Here is a 23,234-nt window from a genome sequence, read left to right as displayed (position 1 = left end):
ATATACCTCAACACTTCCTGTAATTCTCTGACAAAATATGTTTTTAGTTTAAGTTTTCAATCTGTATATTCATAAATGCTGGTCCTATTTTGACTCCAGATTAATGCCAGAAGAAGGGTGACAAGAGTTCTGGTGTTATGTTATTGTATTTTTTTTAAATGAGTGGATATCTCTGTCTAAAATGACCCATAAGAGCCTAATTTCAGAATGCAATACATAAAGGAGTAACTACTGATAATAGTTGTCTTATTAAGCTTCATAACTTGAAAAACATCCAAAACATGATTCCTATTTGAGATGTCTCTGGTTTTAAAAAAATGAAAGTTGACTTCAGGAGTTCCCTTTGTGGTTCAGCACTAACAAACCCAACTAGTAACCATGAGGATGCAGTTTCGATCCCTGGCCTTGCTCAATGGGTTAAGTACCTGGAATTGCTTTGAGCTGTGTGTGGGTTGCAGATGGGGCTCTGATCCTGTGTTGCTGTGGCTGTGGCATAGGCTGGTGGCTGCAGGTCTGATTCAGCCCCTAGCCTAGGAACTTCTATGTGCCACATGTGTGGCCCTAAAAAGAAAAAAAAAAATGTTGACTTCAAAAGCCGATTTCAGAGTTCCTGATGTTGCAATTCCTGTGGTGCAGTGGGTTAAGAATCTGATTTCAGTGGCTTGGGTCTCTGCAGAGGTGCTTGTTTGATTCTTGGCCCGGGAATTTCCATATGCTGTGGATGTGGCGACACACACACACACACACAAAACTGATGTTTTAGACTTAACAGTGTACAAAAATCTCAGAAAGTTGACTCAGTTTATTTTTATTGTTGTAATCAAAAGCAGAAACTAATAAATCATGTTAAAATGTATGATATTGAAGAAAGGGAAGTGAGCAACAGAAAAAATTTTAACTCTGAAGTTTGAATTGGTTGGTGTTTGTTTCTTATTCTTTGTTTAACTCATGCATATGGTATGCAAGTTATCATGAAACTCACTCTTGTTTCGTAAATAACCTTATTAAATTTTGAAAGCAGCTTTCCTAGTAAGAACAGCAGTTTAACTGGGTTTATGTAGCTGGAAATAAAGTAAAATTAGAACTGGTTTATTCAGGGCAAGTAGGATGACTTGCTGAATAGTCAACATGGTCTAATTAAGCAGACATACAAAACATGTGTCCATGTATATTACAAATAAATATGCTAGTTAGATTACCTACATCGTAGTCTTAGTCTTCTACACAAATCAAAATTTCTAATGTGCTTAATTTAGCAGTATCTTAATTTGTTTGTGCAAATGAGAAGAAAGTTATACGTTCATCTGGATAAGTCCTACTCTTCCCTCAAAGACAAATTTAAACGTTACTCCTGTAATATTAAGGTACGCCTTTCTCCCTGTTTCCAAGCCAGGATGGATAATGTTTTTCCATTCATTCTATCCATCATCTGTGCTCCCATAACACTAATCTATCTACTTAAAAGATATAAACTCAAACCCCAAAATCCTTATAATCAATTCAGTAGAGGAGATGGAAAAGCAAACCAATGATTATAACACACTGAGGTAAGTGTGAAGTATGTGGATGGACAGGACTCTATGTATGGAGGTGGCATATTTAACTCAAATTTCAGAGGATGAAGGTGGAGAGAAGAAATTTCGTGGAGGAAAGGCTCCTTATTCTGAGTCTTGCAAGCTGTGAAGAATTAGGTTTCAGGCCTACATTCCAGACAAAGAGACCTGCATTGGTAAGAAGACAGAGGTGTGAACTTAAAGGACAGATATAAATTACCTGAGGTCATGTGTCCAACTGGAACAGAAGGTGCCTATGAGAAAGGCAGGAAAGGGGACCCAGATCCCCAAGGCCTCTTTACGCTTAATCAAGGAGTTTGAATCGGATCCCGAAATTGTGAATGTGAAGAAGGTGAATTCTGCATTTTAGGAAAAGATTTCTCTAGGAGAATTTCAGAGGACAGATTGGAGGAAAGCCAACTAAGGGATTTTTGCAGTAACTTAAGCAAAAAGTGAGGCCCTGCACTATGTCAGTGGCAGAGAATATAGAAGGAAGAGAATGTCAAGAGCACTGTAGCAGGTTGGGCTCACACAATGTGGCAGCCAGTGAGGTGTGAGACATAAGGAAGAGGAGTCTCCGATTGCAGTGAGATTTCTGGCTTTTGGAACTTACAGTTTAGCATTATCACTTATTGTCTGTGTAAGGTCTTCTTTTTTTCTTTTTTGTGCTGCATCCATGGCATATGGAAGTTCCCGGGTCAGGGAGCAAATCTGAACCATGCTGTGACAACACCGAATCCTTAACCCACTTTGCCAGAGTGGGAACTCATATAGGGTCTATTTCCCTCACTAGAGGGTAAAATCTGATGAAATTATGCCTTCTGTATCTCTAAAGCCCCACATGTAACACACAGTAGGAGCTTAAGACTTGACTCATGAATCTGTGAACAAATGACAGTGTTCAAATCAGTGCTGGTGATGTAATCCCATTACCTGGGCAGTTACTCATTGTGGTTCTCAATTTGCAAAGTAACTTGGCAGCACAAGATATACACTGAGAAATGGAAAAAAACACATCCTCATTTACACTAATGATACTAGATGGAGCTAAGGATAGTTTAAAACAGCACCCACGTTTAGGTTACTGCTCCCCTTGTGGTTTACATTATGAAAGAAGTTTGGAAAGCCACAGAAATGGAAAAACTACAATCCTGTCCCTTGGGTAGAAAATCTATTGGCATTTATAACAAGCATTTAACAAAACCCATTCATTCCAAAACTACAAGTTCCATAGGAACCTAGCTAAATCTGTCACTTTACTGTATACTCTCAGTACCTGGCATAGAGTCTGACTCATGGAAAGTATTCAGTACATACCATTGAAAGAATGAAGACAAGCTCCTAGGTTTACAAAGAGGGGTGCTCTTACTTCCCTGCTTTGTCCTCCTTGGTAATTAGTATCTTGATTGTGGCAATCAGTTAGGGCCCACCCATTCTAAAACTTTATTCATGATATTTCTAAGAAGGTTTAGACCCTCCAAAATGCCAAGTGCCTGTCATTCATTGTTGACTTTTTTTCTGTTCTAGCCCTGAACATCCTACTCTTCTTGAGCTTTTGTGTTTTCTTCTCCCTTCTTTGTCTGTTTTCTTCTCTTTTCTTTCCAGTGTCACTGGTGGGAAGGACAACGTCCCAATTGGGGAACTATTCATAAAATAGGTATTCTCCATATTAAGCAGATATACAGATAGCACACTATTTATATTGTAATGCCTTTACATTTTTAAATAGGCCTCTTTTCCCTTCATTTACCTGCTAAGAACCCAGGAGTGCTGCTGTTTAAGCATATTTATACATACAATATTTTGAGGTCTACATCAACGTGTTACAATTCTGATTCAGATGCTCTGGGAACCGTGGGCACTAGGTAATTCAGTCACAGCTGGATGTGGAGTTAGTTATGGGTCATGGTTCACATTTAGGCCTGAGCCCTTACTCACTAGGTGGATGAGCTTATGATGCATGAAGCTTTGACAAACCTATAATCTGAACTTGATACATACTTTTGAAGAGAGACAATTATAATTCTCTGAATGTTTGTTGATTATTAATTATCTAATAAGTTTCTACATTAAGTTTAATGCATTTAAAGCACTAAATAATGACAAATGATAAATGACAGTCCTATTGCTCCTTGGCAGAAGTGCCCCACAGTGCTGTCCACATTATTAACCCTGAATCAAATTCTTATTTCACAGGACCATTTCTACCTCAGTAGCATGGCTAGATTTCCAAATTCTCCTTCTATATTTTTCATTGTATCAAGCCAAGATTATACTATCTGGACTTGTATTGATTTCCTGTACATGTATATCAAACTTACAATTAAAAAAATATATATTTCAGCATCTACTGAGTAAAGTTATTCAAATTTACTATACCTTTAAAAGCACAATTTAAAAAAATTATTGGGCTACCAGCATTTATCTTTACATTTATGAAATTACTAAATTAAAAGTCACTGGAGGATGTGGCAGAGAGTTTTGACTCCATTTAGAAGTTTAATCACATCAAATATTTGGAAAATCAAAGGAAGAAAGATATGATTGGGTCTATTACAGAATGGAAAATTTCTCATAGCAGTAAGACTATAAAGTAGAATTTTAATACATATGAGACCATTTTAGATGGTTCAAAACTGGAAGTCAATTAGAATATAAAATATGGTAGAAAACAGACCGATGATATTTACTAAGATGATTGGTGTTTAATTTCTACTGCCTAGACGTAGTTACTATAAATCTTTCATGCAAGACACATCATTATGCCTTTCCCATTTGATATATGCAAAGAAATATTCCTAAACATTTTCTTTTTTTCCATTTTTTTTATTACTCAAATGAATTTATCACATCTGTAGTTGTATAATGATCATAATAATCCAATTTCACAGGATTTCCATCCCACAGCCCAGGCACATCCCCCCACCCCCCAAACTGTCTCCTCCAGAGACCATAAGTTTTTCAATGTCTGTGAGTCAGCATCTGTTCTGCAAAGAAGTTCAGTCTGTCCTTTTTTCAGATTTCACATGTCAGTGAAAGCATTTGATGTTGGTGTCTCATTGTATGGCTGACTTCACTTAGCAGGATAATTTCTAGGTCCATCCATGTTGCAAAAAAATGCTGGAATTTCATTCCTTTTAATGGCTGAGTAATATTCCATTGTGTATATGTACCACATCTTCTGGATCCACTCCTCTGTCGATGGACATTTAGGTTGTTTCCATGTCTTGGCTATTGTAAATAGTGCTGCAATGAACATCAGAGTACATGTGTCTTTGCGAGTAGTGCTTTTCTCTGGATAGATGCCCAGGAGTGGGATTGCTGGATCAAATGGTAATTCTGTTTTTAGTTTTCTGAGGAATCTCCATCCTGTTTTCCATGGTGGTGTCACCAATTGACAATCCCACCAACAGTGTACTAGAGTTCCTTTTCGCCACACCCTCTCCAGCACTTATTGTTTGTAGACTTGTGGATGATGGCCATTCTGGCTGGTGTAAGGTGGTACCTCAGAGTGGTTTTGATTTGCATCTCTGTAATAATAAGTGACGTTGAACATCTTTTCATGTGTTTCTTGGCCATCTGTATGTCTTCTTTGGAGAACTGTCTGTTTAGATCTTCTGCCCATTTTTGGATGGGGTTGTTTGTTTTTTTGGTATGGAGCTGCAGAAGTTGTTTATAAATTTTGGAGATTAATCCCTTGTCAGTCGATTCTTCCATTCTGTGGGTTGTCTTTTTGTGTTGTTAAGGGTTTCCTTTGCTGTGCAGAAACTTTGAAGTTTTGAGTAGATCTCTTTGTTTATTTTTCTTTTTATTGTCAATACTCTGATAGGTGGATCTTTGAAGACGTTGCTGTTGTTTATGTTGGAGAGTGTTTGGCCTATGTTTTCCTCTAGGAGTTTGATAGTGTCTGGTCTTATACCTAGGTCTTTAATCCATTTGGAGTGTATTTTTGTGTATGGTGTTAGGGAGTGTTCTAATTTCATTCTTTTCCATGTGGCTGTCCAGTTTTCCCAGCACCACTTATTGAAGGGGCTGTCCTTTCTCCATTGAATATTCTTGCCTCCTTTGTCATAGATTAGTTGGCTGTAGGTGTGTGGGTTTAATTCTGGGCTTTCTATCCTGTTCCACTGATCTATATGTCTGTCTTTGTGCCAGTACCATGCAGTTTTGACGACTATTGCTTTGTAGTATAGTCTGAAGTCCAGGAGCCTGATTCCTCCAGCTCCATTTTTCTTTTTCAGGATGTCTTTGGCTATTCTGGGTCTTCTGTACTTCCAAACAAACTTTAAAATATTTTGCTCAAGTTCTGTGAAAAATGTCCTTGGTATTTGATAGAGATTGCATTGAATCTGTAAATTGCCTTGGGTAGTATAGTCATTTTGATAATATTAACTCTTCCAATCCAAGAGCATGGTATATCTTTCCATCTATTTGTGTCATCTTTGATTTCTTTCATCAGTGGCTTGTAGTTTTCAGAGTATAGGTCTTTTGTCTCTTTAGGTAGGTTTACTCCTAGGTATTTTATTCTTTTGGATGCAATGGGAAACAGGATTGCTTCCCTAATTTCCTTTTCTGCTTCTTCATTGTTAGTATATAGAAACGCTGTCGATTTCTGTGTGTTGATTTTGTATCCTGTGACTTTGCCAAATTCGTGGATGAGCTCTAACAGTTTTCTAGTAGAGTCTTTAGGATTCTCTAGGTATAGTATCATGTCATCTGCAAATTGCAATAGTTTTACTTCTTCCTTTCCAATTTGGATTCCTTTATTTCTTTTACTTCTCTGATTGCTGTGGCTAGGACTTCCAAAACTATGTTGAAGAGTAGTGGTGAGAACGGACATCCTTGTCTTGTTCCTGATCTCATTGGGAATTCTTTCAGCTTTTCACCATTGAGAATGATGTTTGCTGTGGGTTTGTCATATATGGCCTTTATCATGTTGAGGTAGGTTCCCATTATGCCCACTTTCTGAAGGGTTTTTATCAAAAATGGGTGTTGGATTTTGTCAAAGGCTTTTTCCGCATCTATTGAGAGGATCATATGGTTTTTATTCTTCAGTTTGTTAATGTGGTGTATCACACTGATGGATTTGTGGATATTGAAGAACCCTTGCATCCCTGGGATAAATCCCACTTGATCATGATGTACAATCCTTTTAATGTATTGTTGGATGCGGTTTGCTAGTATTTTGTTGAGGATTTTTGCATAGATGTTCATCTGTGAAATTGGCCTGTAGTTTTCTTTTTTTTGTGGAGTCTTTGTCTGGTTTTGGTACCAGGGTGACGGTGGCCTCATAGAATGAGTTTGGGAGTATCCCTTCTTCTGCAATTTTTTGAAATAGTTTCAGAAGGAGAGGTGTTAGCTCTTCTCTAAATGTTTGATAGAATTCGTCTGTGAAGCCATCTGGTCCTGGACTTTTGTTTGTTGGAGGTTTTTTAATCACAGTTTCAATTTCAGTTCTTGTGATGGGTCCATTCATCTTTTCTATTTCATCTTGGTTTAGTCTTGGAAGATTGTACTTTTCTAAAAATTTGTCCATTTCTTCTAGGTTTTCCATTTTATTGGCATAGAGTTGCATATAGTAGTCTCTTATCATCCTTTGTATTTCTGTGATGTCTGTTGTTACTTCTCCTTTTTCATTTCTAATTTTATTGATTTGAGTCCTCTCTCTTTTTTTCTTGATAAGTCTGGCTAAGGGTTTATCAATTTTGTTGATCTTTTCAAAGAACCAGCTTTTAGTTTCATTGATCTTTTCTATGGTTTTCCTTGTTTCTATTTCATTGATTTATGCTCTGATATTTATGATTTCTTTCCTTCTACTAACTTTAGGTCTTGTCTGTTCTTTTCTCTTGAGCTGCTTTAGATGTAAAGTTAGCTTGTTTATTTGGGCTTTTTCTTATTTCCCCAGGTGGGCTTGTATTGCTATAAACTTTCCTCTTAGAACGGTTTTGCTGCATCCCATGGGTTTTGGAGTGTCGTATCTTCATTGTCATTTGCTGCTAGTTATTTTTTAATTTCCTCTTTGATTTCTTCAGTGATCCATTAGTTGTTTAGTAGTATGTTGTTTAGTCTCCACGTGTTTGTGTTTTTTGCAGTTTTTTTCTTGTTGTTGATTTCCAGTTGTATAGCGTTGTGGTCGGAAAAGATGCTTGAAATGATTTCAAGTTTCTTAAAGTTACCAAGGTTGGATTTGTAGCCCAGGATATGATCAATCTTAGAGAATGTTCCATGTGCACTTGAGAAGAATGTGTATTCTGTTGCTTTTGGATGAAATGTCCTATAAATATCTATTAAGTCCATCTGGTTTAATGCTTCATTCAGGGCCTGTGTTTCCTTATTGATTTTCTGTCTGGTTGATCTGTCCATTGCTGTAAGTGGGGTGTTAAAGTCCCCCACTATGTTTGTGTTATTGTTGATTTGTCCTTTTAAGGTTGTTAGCAGTTGCCTTATATATGGTGGTGAACCTGTGTTGGGTGCGTAGATATTTAAAATTGTTATATCATCTTCTTGGATTGATCCTTCTTTGTCCCTTAAAATATTCCTCCTTTTAAAGTCTATTTTGTCTGATATGAGTATTGCTACTCCAGCTTTGTTTTGATCCCCGTTTGCATGAAATATTTTCTTCCATCCTCTCACTTTCAATTTGTATGTGTCCCTAGAAGTGAAGTGGGTCTCTTGAAGACAGCATATATATGGGTCTTGTTTTTGTATCCATTCAGCCAGTCTGTGTCTTTTGGTTGGGGCATTTAGTCCATTCACATTTAAGGTAATTATTGATATGTATGTTCTTATTGCCATTTTATTAATTACTTTGGATTTTTTTTTTTTTGCTGCTCTTTTTCCTTTCCTTCTTCTCTTGTTCTTTTCTGCCTATAGAAGTTCCTTTAGTATTTGTTGTAAAGCTGGTTTAGTGTTGCTGAATTCTCTCAGCTTTTGCTTATCTGTGAAGGTTTTGATTTCTCCTTCAAATCTGAATGAGAGCCTTGCTGGTTAGAGTAATCTTGGTTGGAGGTTTTTTCCTTTCATCACGTTGAGTATATCATGCCACTGCCTTCTGGCCTGCAGAGTTTCTGCTGAAAAATCTGCTGATAACCTTATCGGGGTTCCCTTGTATGTTATTTGTTTCTTTTCCCTAGCTGCTTTCAAGATTTTCTCTTTGTCTTTAATTTTGGTCAGTTTGATTAGTATGTGTCTCGGTGTGTTCCTCCTTGGGTTTATTTTATATGGTACTCGTTGTGCTTCCTGGATTTGAGTGAGTGATTCCTTCCCCATGTAGGGAAGTTTTCAGCTATTATTCTTGGAATATTCTTTCTGTCTCCTTCTCTCTCTCTTCTCCTTCTGGCACCCCTATAATACGGATGTTGGTGCATTTCACGTTGTCCCAGAGTTCTCTGAGACTCTCTTTGATTGTTTTCAATATTTTTTCTCTTTTCTGTTCTGCATCCATAATTTCCACTAATCTGTCCTCCACCTCGCTTATTCGTTCTTCTGCCTCCTGTATTCTGCTGTTAGCTGCTTCTAGTGAGTTTTTTATTTCAGTTCTTGTATTTTACATCTCTTCTTGTTTAAGTTTTATATCTTGTATCTCTTTGGTCAGTGTTTCCTATAAGTTATCCATCTTTGCCTCCAGTTTATTTCCAATGTCTTGCATCTTCTTCAGCATCAACAGTCTAAAATCTTTTTCCTGGAGGCTGAGAATCTCCTCATGGCTTAGCTGTTTTTCTGGAGTTTTTCCTTTCTCCCTCATCTGAGTTATAGTCCTCTATCTTTTCATTTTTATAGGTTTTGGTGTGGTGACCTTCTTACAGATAAGAATTGTAGCCTCTCTTACTTCTGATGTCTGCCCCCCTGTGGCTGAAGTCAGTATGGGGGCTTGGTGTAGGCTTCCTGATGGGAGGGGCTGATGCCTGCCCCCTGGTAGGTGGAGCCGATTTTACTCCCTCTGGTGGGTGGGGCTTAGTCTCTGGATGGGATTAGAGGCAGCTGTGTGCCTGAGGGGTCTTTAGGTGGCCTGTTTACTGAGGGGTGGGGCTTGATCCCTCCTGGGTTGTTGTTTGCCCTGGGGCTTCTCAGCAGCTGGGCTGATGGGTGGGGCCAGATTTTCCCAAAATGGCCCCCTCCAGAGAAAGGCAGCTGCTGAATATTCCCGAGAGCTTTGCTTTCAATGTCCTTCCCTCACAACAAGCCATGTTCACCCCTGTTTTCCCAGGATGTCCTCCAAGAACTGCGGTCAGGTTTGACCCAGATTCCCTTAGAGACTTTGCTTTGCCCTGGGATCCAGTGCACGTGAAAGTCTGTGTGCACCTTTTAAGAATGGGGTCTCCGTTTCCCCCAGTCCTATGGAGCTCCTGCGCACAAGCCCCGCTGGCCTTCACTGCCAGATGCTCCGAGGGCTCTTTCTCCCTGTGCCAGATCCCCACACGTGAGAGTTTGATGTGGGGCTCAGAACTATCACTCCTGTAGGTGAGTCTCTGTGAACCAATTAGTTTTCAGTCTGTGGAGCTTCCCACCCAGGAGGTATGGGGTTGTTTATATCGCGAAATCGCTCCTCCTACCTCTTGATGTGGCCTCCTCTTTTTCTTCTGGACTAGCATATCTTTTTTAAGGTTTCCGGTCCATTTTGGTGAAGTGTGCTCAGTCTTTAGTTGTGAATTTTGTTGTTTTTAGGAGAGAAATTGAGCTCCAGTCCTTCTATTCCACCATCTTAATCCCGTCCTCCCCCTAAACATTTTCCTATATCATAAAATAATTCATTTCTGTCAAAATGCAACTTCTGATTGGAAACTGAGGTGCAATGAATGACACATATATTTGCTTCTTTAGATGTTACTCCAAATTATTTGACTTCTTAAAAGGAGTATCTCTAAGAGTAGCTTCCAAGCGCAACAGAACCAGCTTTCCCAGAGGCATAATTTTCCCCCAGGAAGTATGATTTGAGGATATATCCTCAGGACACACAGAACATAGTGAACTTCAAGATGCTTGACAGGGTAGGAAATTAGTTGATTTTCATTTTTCTCCTTTTCCTCTGAATGTGGGGTTCTAAGTGCTTTTAAGCAGTTGATAGAACAAAAGTTTCTCTCAGTAGGTAAGAGGGTAGAAGATAATGTCAACACAGTGCAGACACTTTGGGGAAAACCAGCTAGCTATATGCCCATCCATATTTAGAATATGTGTGGTTCTCATGCTGCAGTTTAAAAAGTCTTTTTTTTTTTTTTTCTTTTTAGGGCCACACCTGCAGCATGTGAATGTTCCCAAGCTAGGGGTTGAATTCGAGCTATAGCACCCAGCCTACACCATAGCCACAGCAACACAGGATCCAAGCTGCTTCTTCAAACTACACCACAGCTCAGGGCAACACTGGATCCCCAACCCACTGAGCAACCCACTAGCCTCATGGAAGCTAGTCTGACTCATTACCACTGAACCACCACATAAACTTCCTAAAAAGTCCCTTTTTGTTATTTTTTAGAACTTGTGGTGAAATACACATAATGTAAAATTTACTACCTGAACCATTTTTAATTGTGCAGTTCAGTTGTGCTAAATATACCCATATTATTATACAGCCAATCTTCAGAACTCTTAGTCTTGCAAAACTAAATGCTGTACAAATATTTCCCATTCTCCTCTCCCAACATTCGCTGGCACTTGCAATTCTACTTTCTGCTGCTGTTAATTTGGCTATACTAGGTACCTCATGTAAGTGGAATCATATAGTGTTTGTCTTTCTGTGACTGGCTTATATCACTCAGCATAATGCCCTCAAGGTGCATTTGTGTTGTAATATCCTCCGAATTTCCTTATTTTTTGTTGTTGTTTTTGTCTTTTTAGGGCCTTACCCATGGCACATGGAGGTTCCCAGGCCAGGGGTCCCATCAGAGCTGTAGCCACTGGCCTACATCACAGCCATGACAATGCCAGATCCGAGCCTTGTCTGCAACCTACACCACAGCTCACAGCAGCATGGATCCCTTACCCATTGAGCAAGGCTAGGGATCGAACTGTGTCCTCATGGATATTAGTCAGATTCGTTGCCATTGAGCCACGATGGGAACTCCAGAATTTCCTTACTTTTTAAGGCTGAATAGTATTCCATTTTATGAACATACCACATTGTGTTTATCCCTTTATCTGTCAATGAACACTTAGGTTGCTTCTACCTCTTGGCTTTTATGAGTAATGCTGCTGTGAATATGGGTTTACAAATATCTGTTAAAAACTCAGCTTTCAATCCTTTTAGGTATATACCTAGAAATATAGTTGTTGCGTCATAGGATAATTTTATTTCAAAATTTTTGAAGCCCTAACCATACACTTTGCTGTAGTGGCTGCATCATTTTACGTTCCTATCAACAGTGCACAGGGGTTCTGATTTCTCCATATCCTTACAAACACTTGTTATTTTCTGGTTTTATTTATTTATTTGTTCATTTGTTTGTGTGTTTGTTTTGATATTAGCCATCTTAGTGGATGTGAAGGAAGGCTTTTTTGAAATTCCAAACCAAACCTGCTTTGCTATCTGCCCTTATCCATGATTTAAAATATAAACTACAATAGAAAATTAGTTTAAGTATTTGTGATTTAAATGAGATAAAACTGAACTACATCTTTTTAATCTATGTATCTACAAGATATGAATACAATTGGGAAAGAAGTCTAATAGGTCCAGAAGTTTTATAAAATTCTTAAGAGAACAGTAAACTCAAATGACAGAAAGTAGAGCTTTGTGGTAAAACTGTTGTGAAATGCCAACTGAACACAGAAGCAAAATATTTTTAGGAAGTAAATCAACTTTGGTTGTTTACTATCAACTACTACATATTTAGAATAATATAACTAATCTATTTCCTACTCTTTCCTCTTTGGAAAGCTGTCTCAACTTCAAAACTTGACCAAACTTCTTTGTGAACCCGCAACTTTCAATTCAGTAGAGAAAATGTGCCAGCTCTCCAGCATGAACTTTGGAAACCTGTGTGAAGAGAGTGCATTTCATGTGCAGCTCCTTGAAGCAGCAGAGCTGGGCACCGAAATAGTGACCAGCTTGCTGTATCACGACAATGTCCTATCTGAAAAACTGAGGGATTTGCTTTCTGGGGATCCAAGCAAAGTTAATTTAAGTATGGATAGGTAAGTTTTTCCATTTATTCTTCCTTGGTGATATCACTTCTCAAATAGGTAATTGATATGCCTAGTTCAATTTCTTCTCTTCTGCTTTGTTCCAGGTTTCTAGAACAGGCATTGCAAATGAATTACTTGGAAAACATCACAAGGTTAATGCCGACCGTAGAAGCCGTGCTGCATGTCAATAACAGTGCAGACACTTCTGAAAAACCAGGTGTTTCCCCATCCACATTTTAAATGTTGTCTTATTAGAATGCATGTGTTTCTCATGCTGCAGTTTAGGGAAAGCTTTTTTGAAGTTCCTAAGCAAACCTACTTTGTATCTGCCCTTATACATAAGATACATTAAGCTTTCAAGTATAGTTACTTGTCTAAAATAAACACACAGCAAGCCAGCAGAGAATGAAACAGCAAAATTTGATTTCACAGCCAGATATCTTCAAAAATTTAACTAGTTAGACCATTCACCTTTTATTTATCAGATATATTAAAGTGCATTAGTAGTCCGTTGCGAGAGCAAGGATAAAATTTATTTACTTCCATGAGAGTAATCTGATTTTAAAAATAAAGATGTGCTACTGTCTACAGAAATATCAATTCAGAGCCTTCTATTAGTATTCTGAGCATAATGTATCGTGCAATACATTTCTTCTTTGCATAATACCACAACACTGAACAGAAAGGCATTCAGGATTTTGGACAACAGGCAGCCACAAAATTGGAAGGGCACTAAGTCCAAAAATAAAGAAGGTGTATTTGCATGAGGGATACTTCACAAAGAAACTGAAAGGCACTTGCAAAATGGAGATCACAATCTGCTAAAATAAAGTCAAAATAATATTTGTTATTCATTAAATGACCCAGATATGAAATAATTATGATCACTGTCTTAAAAAAGTTTGGAGTTAAACACATTCATTTTAAAAATTGAGGTAGTGATTATGAAAACCCTTTATAAACTGTAAGGTGCTGGGAAAAGTAAGGAAAAAATACTCTGCGGCATTATGTTGGGGATTTAGAAAACCTTGTCCTAAGCTGACAATATTATATGATCCGAGGTTAAAAAGCATTTTGAATCTGTGTGATGTTTTAAATCAAATGGAGAGAGATATATTTAGCACATTATGTGATCAAAGTCTGTGAGGAAACCGTATTTTCCTCTAATCCACCTTGCATTTTAGACATCTAAGGAAAATTTATAATCCAGAGCAATCTGTTACCTTGGGTTAATGAGATCATAATAGGAATAAGTCTAAATCAGATAGAAATAGATCCTAAAGACGTAAAATTTGCCAAAACTGGGAGACATCTGTTCCTGACACAAGGTATATATGTCGAATATATGTTTCCATCTAGAAGGTTTCCGTATGTTAGTACAACTAAAAAGAATTACGTTGCAACCAACATGTGAGTTTTGATTTTTTTCTTGCAGGTCAGTTAATAGAAATGTTTAAAAATGTTGAAGAGCTGAAAGAAGAACTGAGGAGAACAACAGGAATGTCCAATAGGAGTATCGACAGCTTGCTGGCCATTCCCATCCCTGATAACAGAGCTGAGGTGGGGTGGAATGCGTTTGTCCTTACATCCCGTTTTTAAAAATTTAAATAGCACTTAATATTTGTTGAGCACTTACCAGTAAAACACTGAGAAGCTACATGCAAATCTGGTGAATTTGCCATGAAAATGATAACATTAGAGGCCTAATTCTTAAGTGAAAGTAGAAGAAAAATCCTGAAGCAAGGACATGATCACCATCTGTTCCTTTTCCTCCACCTTTCCTTCTCCCTCTTTTGCCTCCTTTGTCCTCTCCTTTTCTTTTCCACAGATGGTTTTCTTAAATAAGTGTAATTCTTTGTATTCACTATCACAATCACATTACCTTCGGTACTTTTGTACATTCTGTTATGATGATACCAAAGTCAACTTTGAGTAATCGAGGGGGGAAAAGGAAGGCCATTTATAATTTGCTGAAACCAAAATAAAAATGAATAGTTGTTTTTACTTTTTAAAAGCCCCAAGACAAGATGGAGTACATAAAATAGATACACGGTCAAGGGAACTCTGGATAAGTTTGTAGGTATAGTAGACATTTTTTGCTGTGAAAATGAATAATGTCATTTCCTCATAGGCTGATAATAGGGTTTTCTACTTGAAACGTTTTATCTCTTATCCCTTTCCCAAGTTCATTGTCTGGAAGTGTCACAGAAATTTTCCAAAAGAACTGTAAAGCTTAAAGATCTCATCCATTCAAAACTTACTATGTGACAGAGTATGTCATATCTAAACACAACCCAGTTATTCTCCAATATTGGATAAAGTTTCTTAAAAGCCTTTAAGGTTCACTTTGGAAAATATTTATGTTTAGTTGTGTCATTTTAATTGGTTCTTCCAAACAAAAATTAAAGGTGCTCTGCCTTCACTTTTCTTCCTCTTTTTCAAGGTAAATTTATGACTTCACCTCTCCCCTTTGGTTTCACCTTTCACTCATGTGATCCTAAGATCTAATTTCAGCAATCGCATTTTTTGGCCTCTGAAGAATAAAAACAGATAAATGGAGAACACACATTCTTATTACTTTCAAAAGGAAAGAAAGAAAAGTTTCTATAGTCTTGAATTTCATAAAATTTTTCTTTATTTCAACTCGGTGGCAATAGAGATGACATCTCACTTCCCATAGTCACACCTCACTTTTCATGCCAGTGTTACTGTCCAGGATGGTTGATTCATATTATTGTGTGATTCTGGGCTTTTTTTCTTCACTTTTCATCTCTGGATCCCAAAGTTTATTGTACAAGATTGTAACCTTAAATGATTATAAAAGTGAAATGAAATTTGAATTTAAAAATAAAATTTTAAAGGCAGCAAGAGTCTTAAACAGGAATTTTTCCCAGACTTACTCCAAACCAATTTTCTTTCTTGGTACCATCACTCTACAGTTGTTCAAGCAAGAAATCTGGAAGTCATTATGGATTCCTTCTGTCTCTTTTCTCATCTTATTTCTTAAGTTTCCAGTGAATTGTGGCTCTTTAGCACTTTATTGATAGTAATTAGTGCTTTAAATAAAAAGTTATTTGATTTTTGAGGATAATTTGTCATATTTTTAAACCAAGTCTAAGAGTGCAGAAAAATTCTCAAAATGGACAGATGGCTCTCAAAGGATTCCCAGCTAAAATATTTTTCTTCCTCCAACTTGCAGATTATTTCTCGTGTATTCTGGTTGCATTCCTGTGACAGTAATATGACCAGTCCCAAACTGGAAGATGCATTGGAGGAATTCTGCAGCATGCCTCTTTCAGAGAGATCCCGTCTGTCTTACCTCATCGGACTCACTCTTCTGCACTACTTAGACATTTACAACTTCACATACAAGGCAAGTTGCTGTTGATGAAATAGTTTTATATTTATAGTTTAATATAAAATATTTTATTACATGTGTATGCTTAATACTATAAGGAATGAAATCCATTTATACCACTTTTGTAATTTTAGCTTTATTTTAGAACTAAATGGGACTTTAAAGATCATATATGATAAATTTGCATATTTTATAGGTGAGGAAATTAATATTATTGCCTTATTTTTTTAACTTTATAATGATTTTTATTTTTTCCGTTATAGCTGCTTTGCAGTGTTCTGTCAATTTTCTGCTGTACAGCATGGTGACCCAGTTACACATACATGTATACATTCTTTTTTCTCACATTATCATGCTCACAGCAGGATCTCATTGCTTATCCATTCCAAAGGCAATAGTCTGCATCTATTAACCCCAAATTCCCAACCCATCCCACTCCCTCCCCCTCCCCCTTGGCAACCACAAGTCTTTCTCCATGTCCATGATTTTCTTTTCTGCCAAGAGGTTCGTTTGTGCTATCTATTAGAATCCAGATACAGGTGTATCATATGGTTATTTTTCTTTCTCTTTTCGACTTACTTCACTTAGTATGAGAGTCTCTAGTTCCATCCATGTTGCTGCAAATGGCATTATGCCATTCTTTTTTATGGCTGAGTAGTATTCCATTGTGTATATATACACACCACTTCTTAATCCAATTGTCTGTCATGGACAGTTGGTTTTTTTCCATGTCTTGGCTATTGTGAATAGTGCTGCAATGAACATGGGGGTGCATGTGTCTTTTTCAAGGGAAATTTTGTCCAGATATACGCCTAAGAGTGGGATTGCTGGGTCATATGGTAATTCTATGTATATTTTTCTTTTTTTTTTTCCTCCATTCTGCAGCATTTTATTTATTTTTTTTTCTATGTATATTTTTCTAAGGTACCTCCATACTGTTCTCCATAGTGGTTGTACAGCTTACATTCCCACCAACATTGCAGGAGGTTTTCCTTTTCTCCACACCCTCTCCACATTTGTTTTTTGTGGAATTATTAATGATTACCATTCTGACTGGTGTGAGGTGGTACCTCATAGTAGTTTTGATTTGCATTTTTCTAATAGTCAGTGATGTTGAGCATTTTTTTTTCATGTGCTTATTGGCCATATTATTGCCTTATTAACTCTCAATTTGTATATCCAAGACCAATAATTAATTTTAATATACACTACACTAAAGTATGAAATACAAATGTTATAATAAACTTTTTTAAAGTGATTAAACATTAATTTGATAGGATAAAAATAAAGATTAGAACAAAGTTTTTTTTTTCCTCAAGTAAAAGAATAGGGTTTTTTGATATTTAAAAAATTACTTTTTTTGTGGTTCCTTTATCAAATTTAGATAGAGGCTACAGTTCTTATCCAGTAGAATGAAACAGTCATTATTAGAGTTATAAAGGCAACATAACTCCATCTTACAATAAGTAGATGCTTTATAAGTGCTTATTGAATAAAAAACTGAAAGAAAAATATAAACATAGGAAAATCAAACACCTATATTTGCCAAGTCTATAGGTCAAAATTATTTACATTATTGAAAACACTGAAAAAAAAAATGTTTTACCCTTTAAGAAAAACCAGAAACAACACAGCTGACTTGCTGAAACATTGTAGCAAAGGAGATGCAGTCATTTTAGGACTAATCATAATTAATCCTATCTGTGGTCATCATTATCCCACACTTATATTCTGTACTGGTGCCCTAACTGGCCTGCTATCTCCACATTTGTCCTCACCACCCCAAACCCACCCCACCACACCCTATGCAGAGTGATCCTTTTAAAACTTAAAGCATATTGTGTAACTTTTTTCTGCTTAACACCTTCCTGTGGCTCCTCATTTTATTCCAGTAAACCCCCAAATCCTGTTGGGGCTCCAGAGCCTGCAACACCTCCCTGTTTTTAAAATCCCATTTCCTACCTGACATCTCCTTGGGTCTATGGCTGCTACATGAGACCACTCCTGGAGGTGTTCTTCATGTGATTTGCAGAACTATGCATCCTTACTCAACACTGACCTTCTCAATAAGATACCCTGACAATCCTATTTAAAATGCAACCAGGGAGTTCCTGTCATGGCCCAGCAGGTTAAGAACCTGACTAGTATCCAAGAGGATGCAGGTTCTATCCCTGGCCTTTCACAGTGGGTTAAGGATCTGGCATTATCATGAGCTGTGGTGTAGGTCACAGACATGGCTTGGACCCTGCATTGCTGTGGCTGTAGTGTAAGCTGGCAGCTGCAGCTCTGATTTGACGCCCAGCCTGGAATTTCCATATGCCACAGGTGCAGCTCTAAAAAGAAAAAAAAAGTTAAAAAATAAAAAATAAAATGCAACCAGTCTCATCTACAGCACTCCCAAACCTCCTTTCCTTCTCTGTTTTCTGTTGCACTTCCAGCATACTATATATTTTATTTAATATTCATGTTTGTTGTTTATTTTATATCTACCTCTATTTGGATATAGGCTCCACAAGAACCTCTTGTTCACTGAAACATTTCAAAAGCCAAAAACAGTGCTTGGCCCTTAGAGGAACTTAGCAAATACCCATTTACTAAACAAATAACTCTTTTTTACGTAAATTATAACCTAAACTGCATATAAATTGAAATTATTAATTTTTCATCTAAAATTTTAATCCTTAATAATGTCTCTGCAGAGCACGTATCAAATCAATTATTTCTTGTTGAATATAGTAATTAAATATGTACATTTTACAAGCTGAAGACCATTCCTGATTATTGTAAATAAAAATAATGATGTAGTCAGTTTATTTCTGATGTAGGCATGCCTAGAGTTTGGGCAGAACTGGAAGCAAAATTAAGACACTGAATCCAATTAGAAAGATCTGATTGCAAGTAGTAGCTGTGCTATTGAGACAGCTATGTCTTTGTGATATCTCTCCACCTGATCTTGTGCTCATAATGGTGGCCTTTGACCCTCCTGAACATGCCAAGAGCTTTCCCTCTTCGTGAACCTCAGATATCTTTGCCCCTCTGCCTGTTGCCTTCCTTTCTTTATTCTTTCTGTGGTTTGTTCTTTCTCTACTTTGGGGTGCCATCTTGAAAAGACTTCTTTTGCTTTCGTAGTGAAACTTCCTAATGCCTCACATTCCCCAGCCTTTTGCTTATTAACTTGCTTCATATCTGTTGCTCCTACTAAAACAAAGCCCCCTGAGTGGAAGGATGATGCCATTTTGTGCACCACTACACTTATTACCTTATACCAATCGCCTCACCCAGTGCTGGGAACTAGTTAATATTTGTCAAATAAATGAGTGAATAAGAGAATAAAATTTAAATTTTAAAAATATTTTCAATGTTACTTTCTGCAGCAGAAATGCATTATGGGATTATGATTAAGCCTGAGAAATCACATGAACTGCTTCTTTTTTTTTTTTTTTTTTTTTTTGTATTTTTAGGGCTACACCCATGGCATGTGAAAGTTGCCAGGCTAGGGGTCTAATCGGAGCTGTAGCTGCTGGCCTACACCACAGCCATAGCAACACAGGATCCAAGCCGCATCTGTGATCTACACCACAGCTCATGGCAACACCGGATCTTTAACCCACTGAGGGAAGTCAGGGATCAAACTTGTGTCTTCATGGATACCATTTGGGTTTGTTAATGCTGAGCCACGACGGGAACTCCCACATGAGCTTTTTGACACAGCTTTTCTGATCTTAAGGAGCACATTACATGATTTTTGAATAATAGTACATGTGAAAATTATATAATTGACATTTTCCTTTCAGACATTTAAAATCATTTATTTTGGCAAATTTATTGAGGTATAATTTATATATCATAAAATTCACTCATTTTAAGTGTAAGATTTCATTTTTTTAGTAAATTATAGAATTATGCAACAGTTACCAAAATGTGTTTTAAAATATTTCCATCCACCCAAAAAGAAATGTTGTGTCCATTTACAGTCACTTCTCATTCTGACCTCTGGTACAGGAAACCTCTAATCTATTTTCTGTCTCTATACATTTGCCTTTTATAGATATTTTATTTAAATTTAATCATATAATATGTGGTCTTTTTGTCTGCCTTTGTTCACTTAGTATAATGTTTTGATTTTCATACATGTTGTAACATGTGTCACTATTTTATTTCTCTCTATTGCCAAATAGTATTCCAGCTTAAGGATATATATTTTGTTCATCCATTCATTTAGATTGTTTCCACTTGTTGGCTATTGTGAGTAATGGTGCTATGAACATTCTGATACAAATCTTTGTGTGAGCATAAGTTTTTATTTCTCTTGGGTAAATATCTAGGAATGGAATTGTTGGGTTATAGAGTAAATTTATGTTAAACTTGCAAGGTGGCTGTACCTTTTAATATTCTCATCAACTGTGTTTGAGGGTTCCAGTTTCTCCACATAAATCATATCTTTCTTTTTCTTTTTTCTTTTCTTTTTTTTCTTTTTCTTTTCTTTTTTGCCATGCCTGCAGCATGAAGAGGTTCCCAGACCAGGGATCAATCATTTCTTTTTATTCTGTTCCTGTTAGGTGTTTTTTCCTAAGGAAGATCAAAAGCCGGTGGAAAAGATGATAGAACTCTTCATAAGACTGAAAGAGATTCTCAGTCAAATGGCTTCCAGTGCACGACCACTGCTAGACAGAATGAAATCCCTGAAACAAATGCATCTGCCCAGAAGTTTTACATTAACACAGGTAGAAAAGTCACCCAGTAACGTTCATGTTAGAAAATTCCTTTTGTCATATTAACTTTTATTTTGATTAGTTATAATACATTCAGCTACAAATATAGTGCATTGACAAAAACCACTTACTGGAAAACCCTGACAAAACTTCTTGCCTCTTATTTTGGAAGTTTAGTACGCTGCATGTACATTTGGGATGCATGTTTTAAAGGAACTGTGGAATTTTAAGGATACCCTAAGCATTATCGAGTTTTCATCTGTATTATTTTTGATAGCATTTATAGCGCATGTAATGTTAATAAATCATGTATTTTTCTCTCACAGGCAATGTACAGAAGCAACCGGATAAACACACCTCAGGGATCATTTAGTACCATTTCCCAAGCACTGTGTTCACAAGGAATTACCACTGAATATTTAGTTGCTTTGCTGCCCTCTTCTCAGAGGCAGAAAGGCAACCACACCAAGGATTTTTTGACTCATAAATTAAGTAAAGAGCAAATTGCTGCAAAATATGGAATTCCCTTACATGCCAGTGAGTATACTTCAAAATTAGCATGGTAGTGGCACCTCCTAACAACATTGTCTACTATATCTTAGCCTTGTAAAAAAAAACCTGGCTGTATTTCCTGTGTTGTAAAATACACCCTTGTAGCTTATTTTATTCATAATAGTCGGTACCTCTTACTCCCTCCCTGATATCCTTTCCCCCCTTCCCTTTCCCCACTGGTGACTGCTGGCTCTCTATGTCTATCAGACTGCTTTTTGTTGTTGTTATATTCCGTAGTTTGTTGTATTTTTTAGATTCCACATATAAGTGACAATATATAGTACTTGTCTTTCTCTTTGACTTACTTCACTTAGCAGAATACCTTCCAAGTCCATCCATGTTGTTGCAAATGACAAAATTTCACTATTTTTTATGACTGAGTTCATTGTGTATATGAGTTTATGGTATACCACATCTTATTTTATTATTAAAGTATAGTTTATTTAAATGTTGTGCCAATTTCTGCTGTATAGCAAGCAAAGTTACTCAAATTTTATGTATTATTTTCCATCATGGTCTATCCCAGGAGACTGGATATAGTTCCCTGTGCTACACAGTATGACATTATTGTCTATTCATTCTAAATGTAATGGTTTGCATCTTTTAACTCCAAATACCCAGTCCATCCCACCCTCTGCCCCCACCCCCTTGGCAGCCACAAGTATCTTTTCCATGTCTGTGGGTCTGTTTCTATTTTGTAGATAGGTTCATTTATGCCATATTTTAGATTCCACATATAAGTGGTATCATATGGTATCTGTCCTTCTCTGTCTGATTTACTTCACTTAGTATGAGAATCTCTTGATGCTGCAAGTGGCATTTTTTTTTTCCTTTTTAAGTCTTAGTAGTATTCCTCATGTTGTTAATCTATTCATCTGTCAATGGACATTTGTTTCCATGTCTCGGCTATTGTGGATAGTGCTGAAATAAACATGGCGGGGGGCATGTATCTTTTTGAATTATAGTTTTGTCTGGATATATGCCCAGGAGTGGGATTTCTGGATCATATAGTAGTTCTACATTTAGTTTTCCTAGGAACCTCTATACTGTTTTCCAGAGTAGTTGTGCCAGTTTACATTCTTTCCAGCATTATAGGAAACTTCCTTTTTCTCCACATCTTCTCCAGCATTTCTTATTTGTAGACTTATTAATGATAGCCATTCTGACCAGGATGAGGTGGTGCCTCATTGTAGTTTTGATTTTCATTGCATTTCTCTAATAATTAGTGATATTGAGCATCTTTTCATGTGCCTACTGGTCATCTGTATGTCTCCTTTGGAGAAATGTCTATTTAGGTCTTCTGCCCTTTTTTCAACTGGGTTTTTTGTTTTTTTGTTGTTGAATTGTATGTCTGTTTTGGAGAGTAAGCCCTTGTCAGTTGCATTGTTTCCAACTATTTTTTCCCATTCCTTCGGTTGTCCTTTTTTTTTTTTTATGATTTCCTTTGCTGTACAAAATCTCATAAGTTTGATTAGGTCCTATTTGTTTATTTTTGTTTTTATTTCTGTTATCTTGGGGAACTGACCTAAGAAAATATTTTAAAAATTTATGTCAGACAATGTTTTGCCTATGTTCTCTTCTGGGAGTTTTATGCTGTCTTGTCTTAAGTTTAATTCTTTAAGCCATTTTGAGTTAATTTTTGTGTGTGGTGTGAGGGTATGTTCTGGTTTCATTCATTTACATTGCCACTGTCCACTTTTGCCAGCACCACTTGCTGGAGAGACTGTCTTTTTTCCATTTTTTATTCTTTCTGCCTGTATCAAAGATTAATTGACTATAGGTGTCTGGGTTTATTTCTGGGCTCTCTATTCTGTCCCATTGATCTGTATGCCTGTTTTTGTACCACTACCACCCCATTTTGATTACTGTGACTTTGTAGTGTTGTCTAAAGTCTGGGAGAGTTATGCCTCCTGCTTTGTTATTCTTTTCCTGAGGATTGCT

General features: G+C 36.9%; 1 protein-coding gene across 1 annotated transcript in view; it reads left to right on the top strand.

The window, feature by feature from the left end:
* Positions 1–23,234, top strand: part of ABCA12 (ATP binding cassette subfamily A member 12) — a 206,306-nt gene that overhangs the window by 98,109 nt on the left and 84,963 nt on the right. Inside the window, 6 exon segments of the mRNA XM_021074975.1 lie at positions 12,424–12,680; positions 12,776–12,888; positions 14,107–14,231; positions 15,871–16,044; positions 20,589–20,753; positions 21,068–21,278. Of these exon segments, the coding sequence (XP_020930634.1) occupies positions 12,424–12,680; positions 12,776–12,888; positions 14,107–14,231; positions 15,871–16,044; positions 20,589–20,753; positions 21,068–21,278 (1,045 nt within the window).

Source organism: Sus scrofa, chromosome 15 (assembly GCF_000003025.6).
Source record: "Sus scrofa isolate TJ Tabasco breed Duroc chromosome 15, Sscrofa11.1, whole genome shotgun sequence".
Lineage (NCBI taxonomy): Eukaryota > Metazoa > Chordata > Mammalia > Artiodactyla > Suidae > Sus > Sus scrofa.
This window is presented reverse-complemented; position numbering and strand designations above follow the sequence as displayed.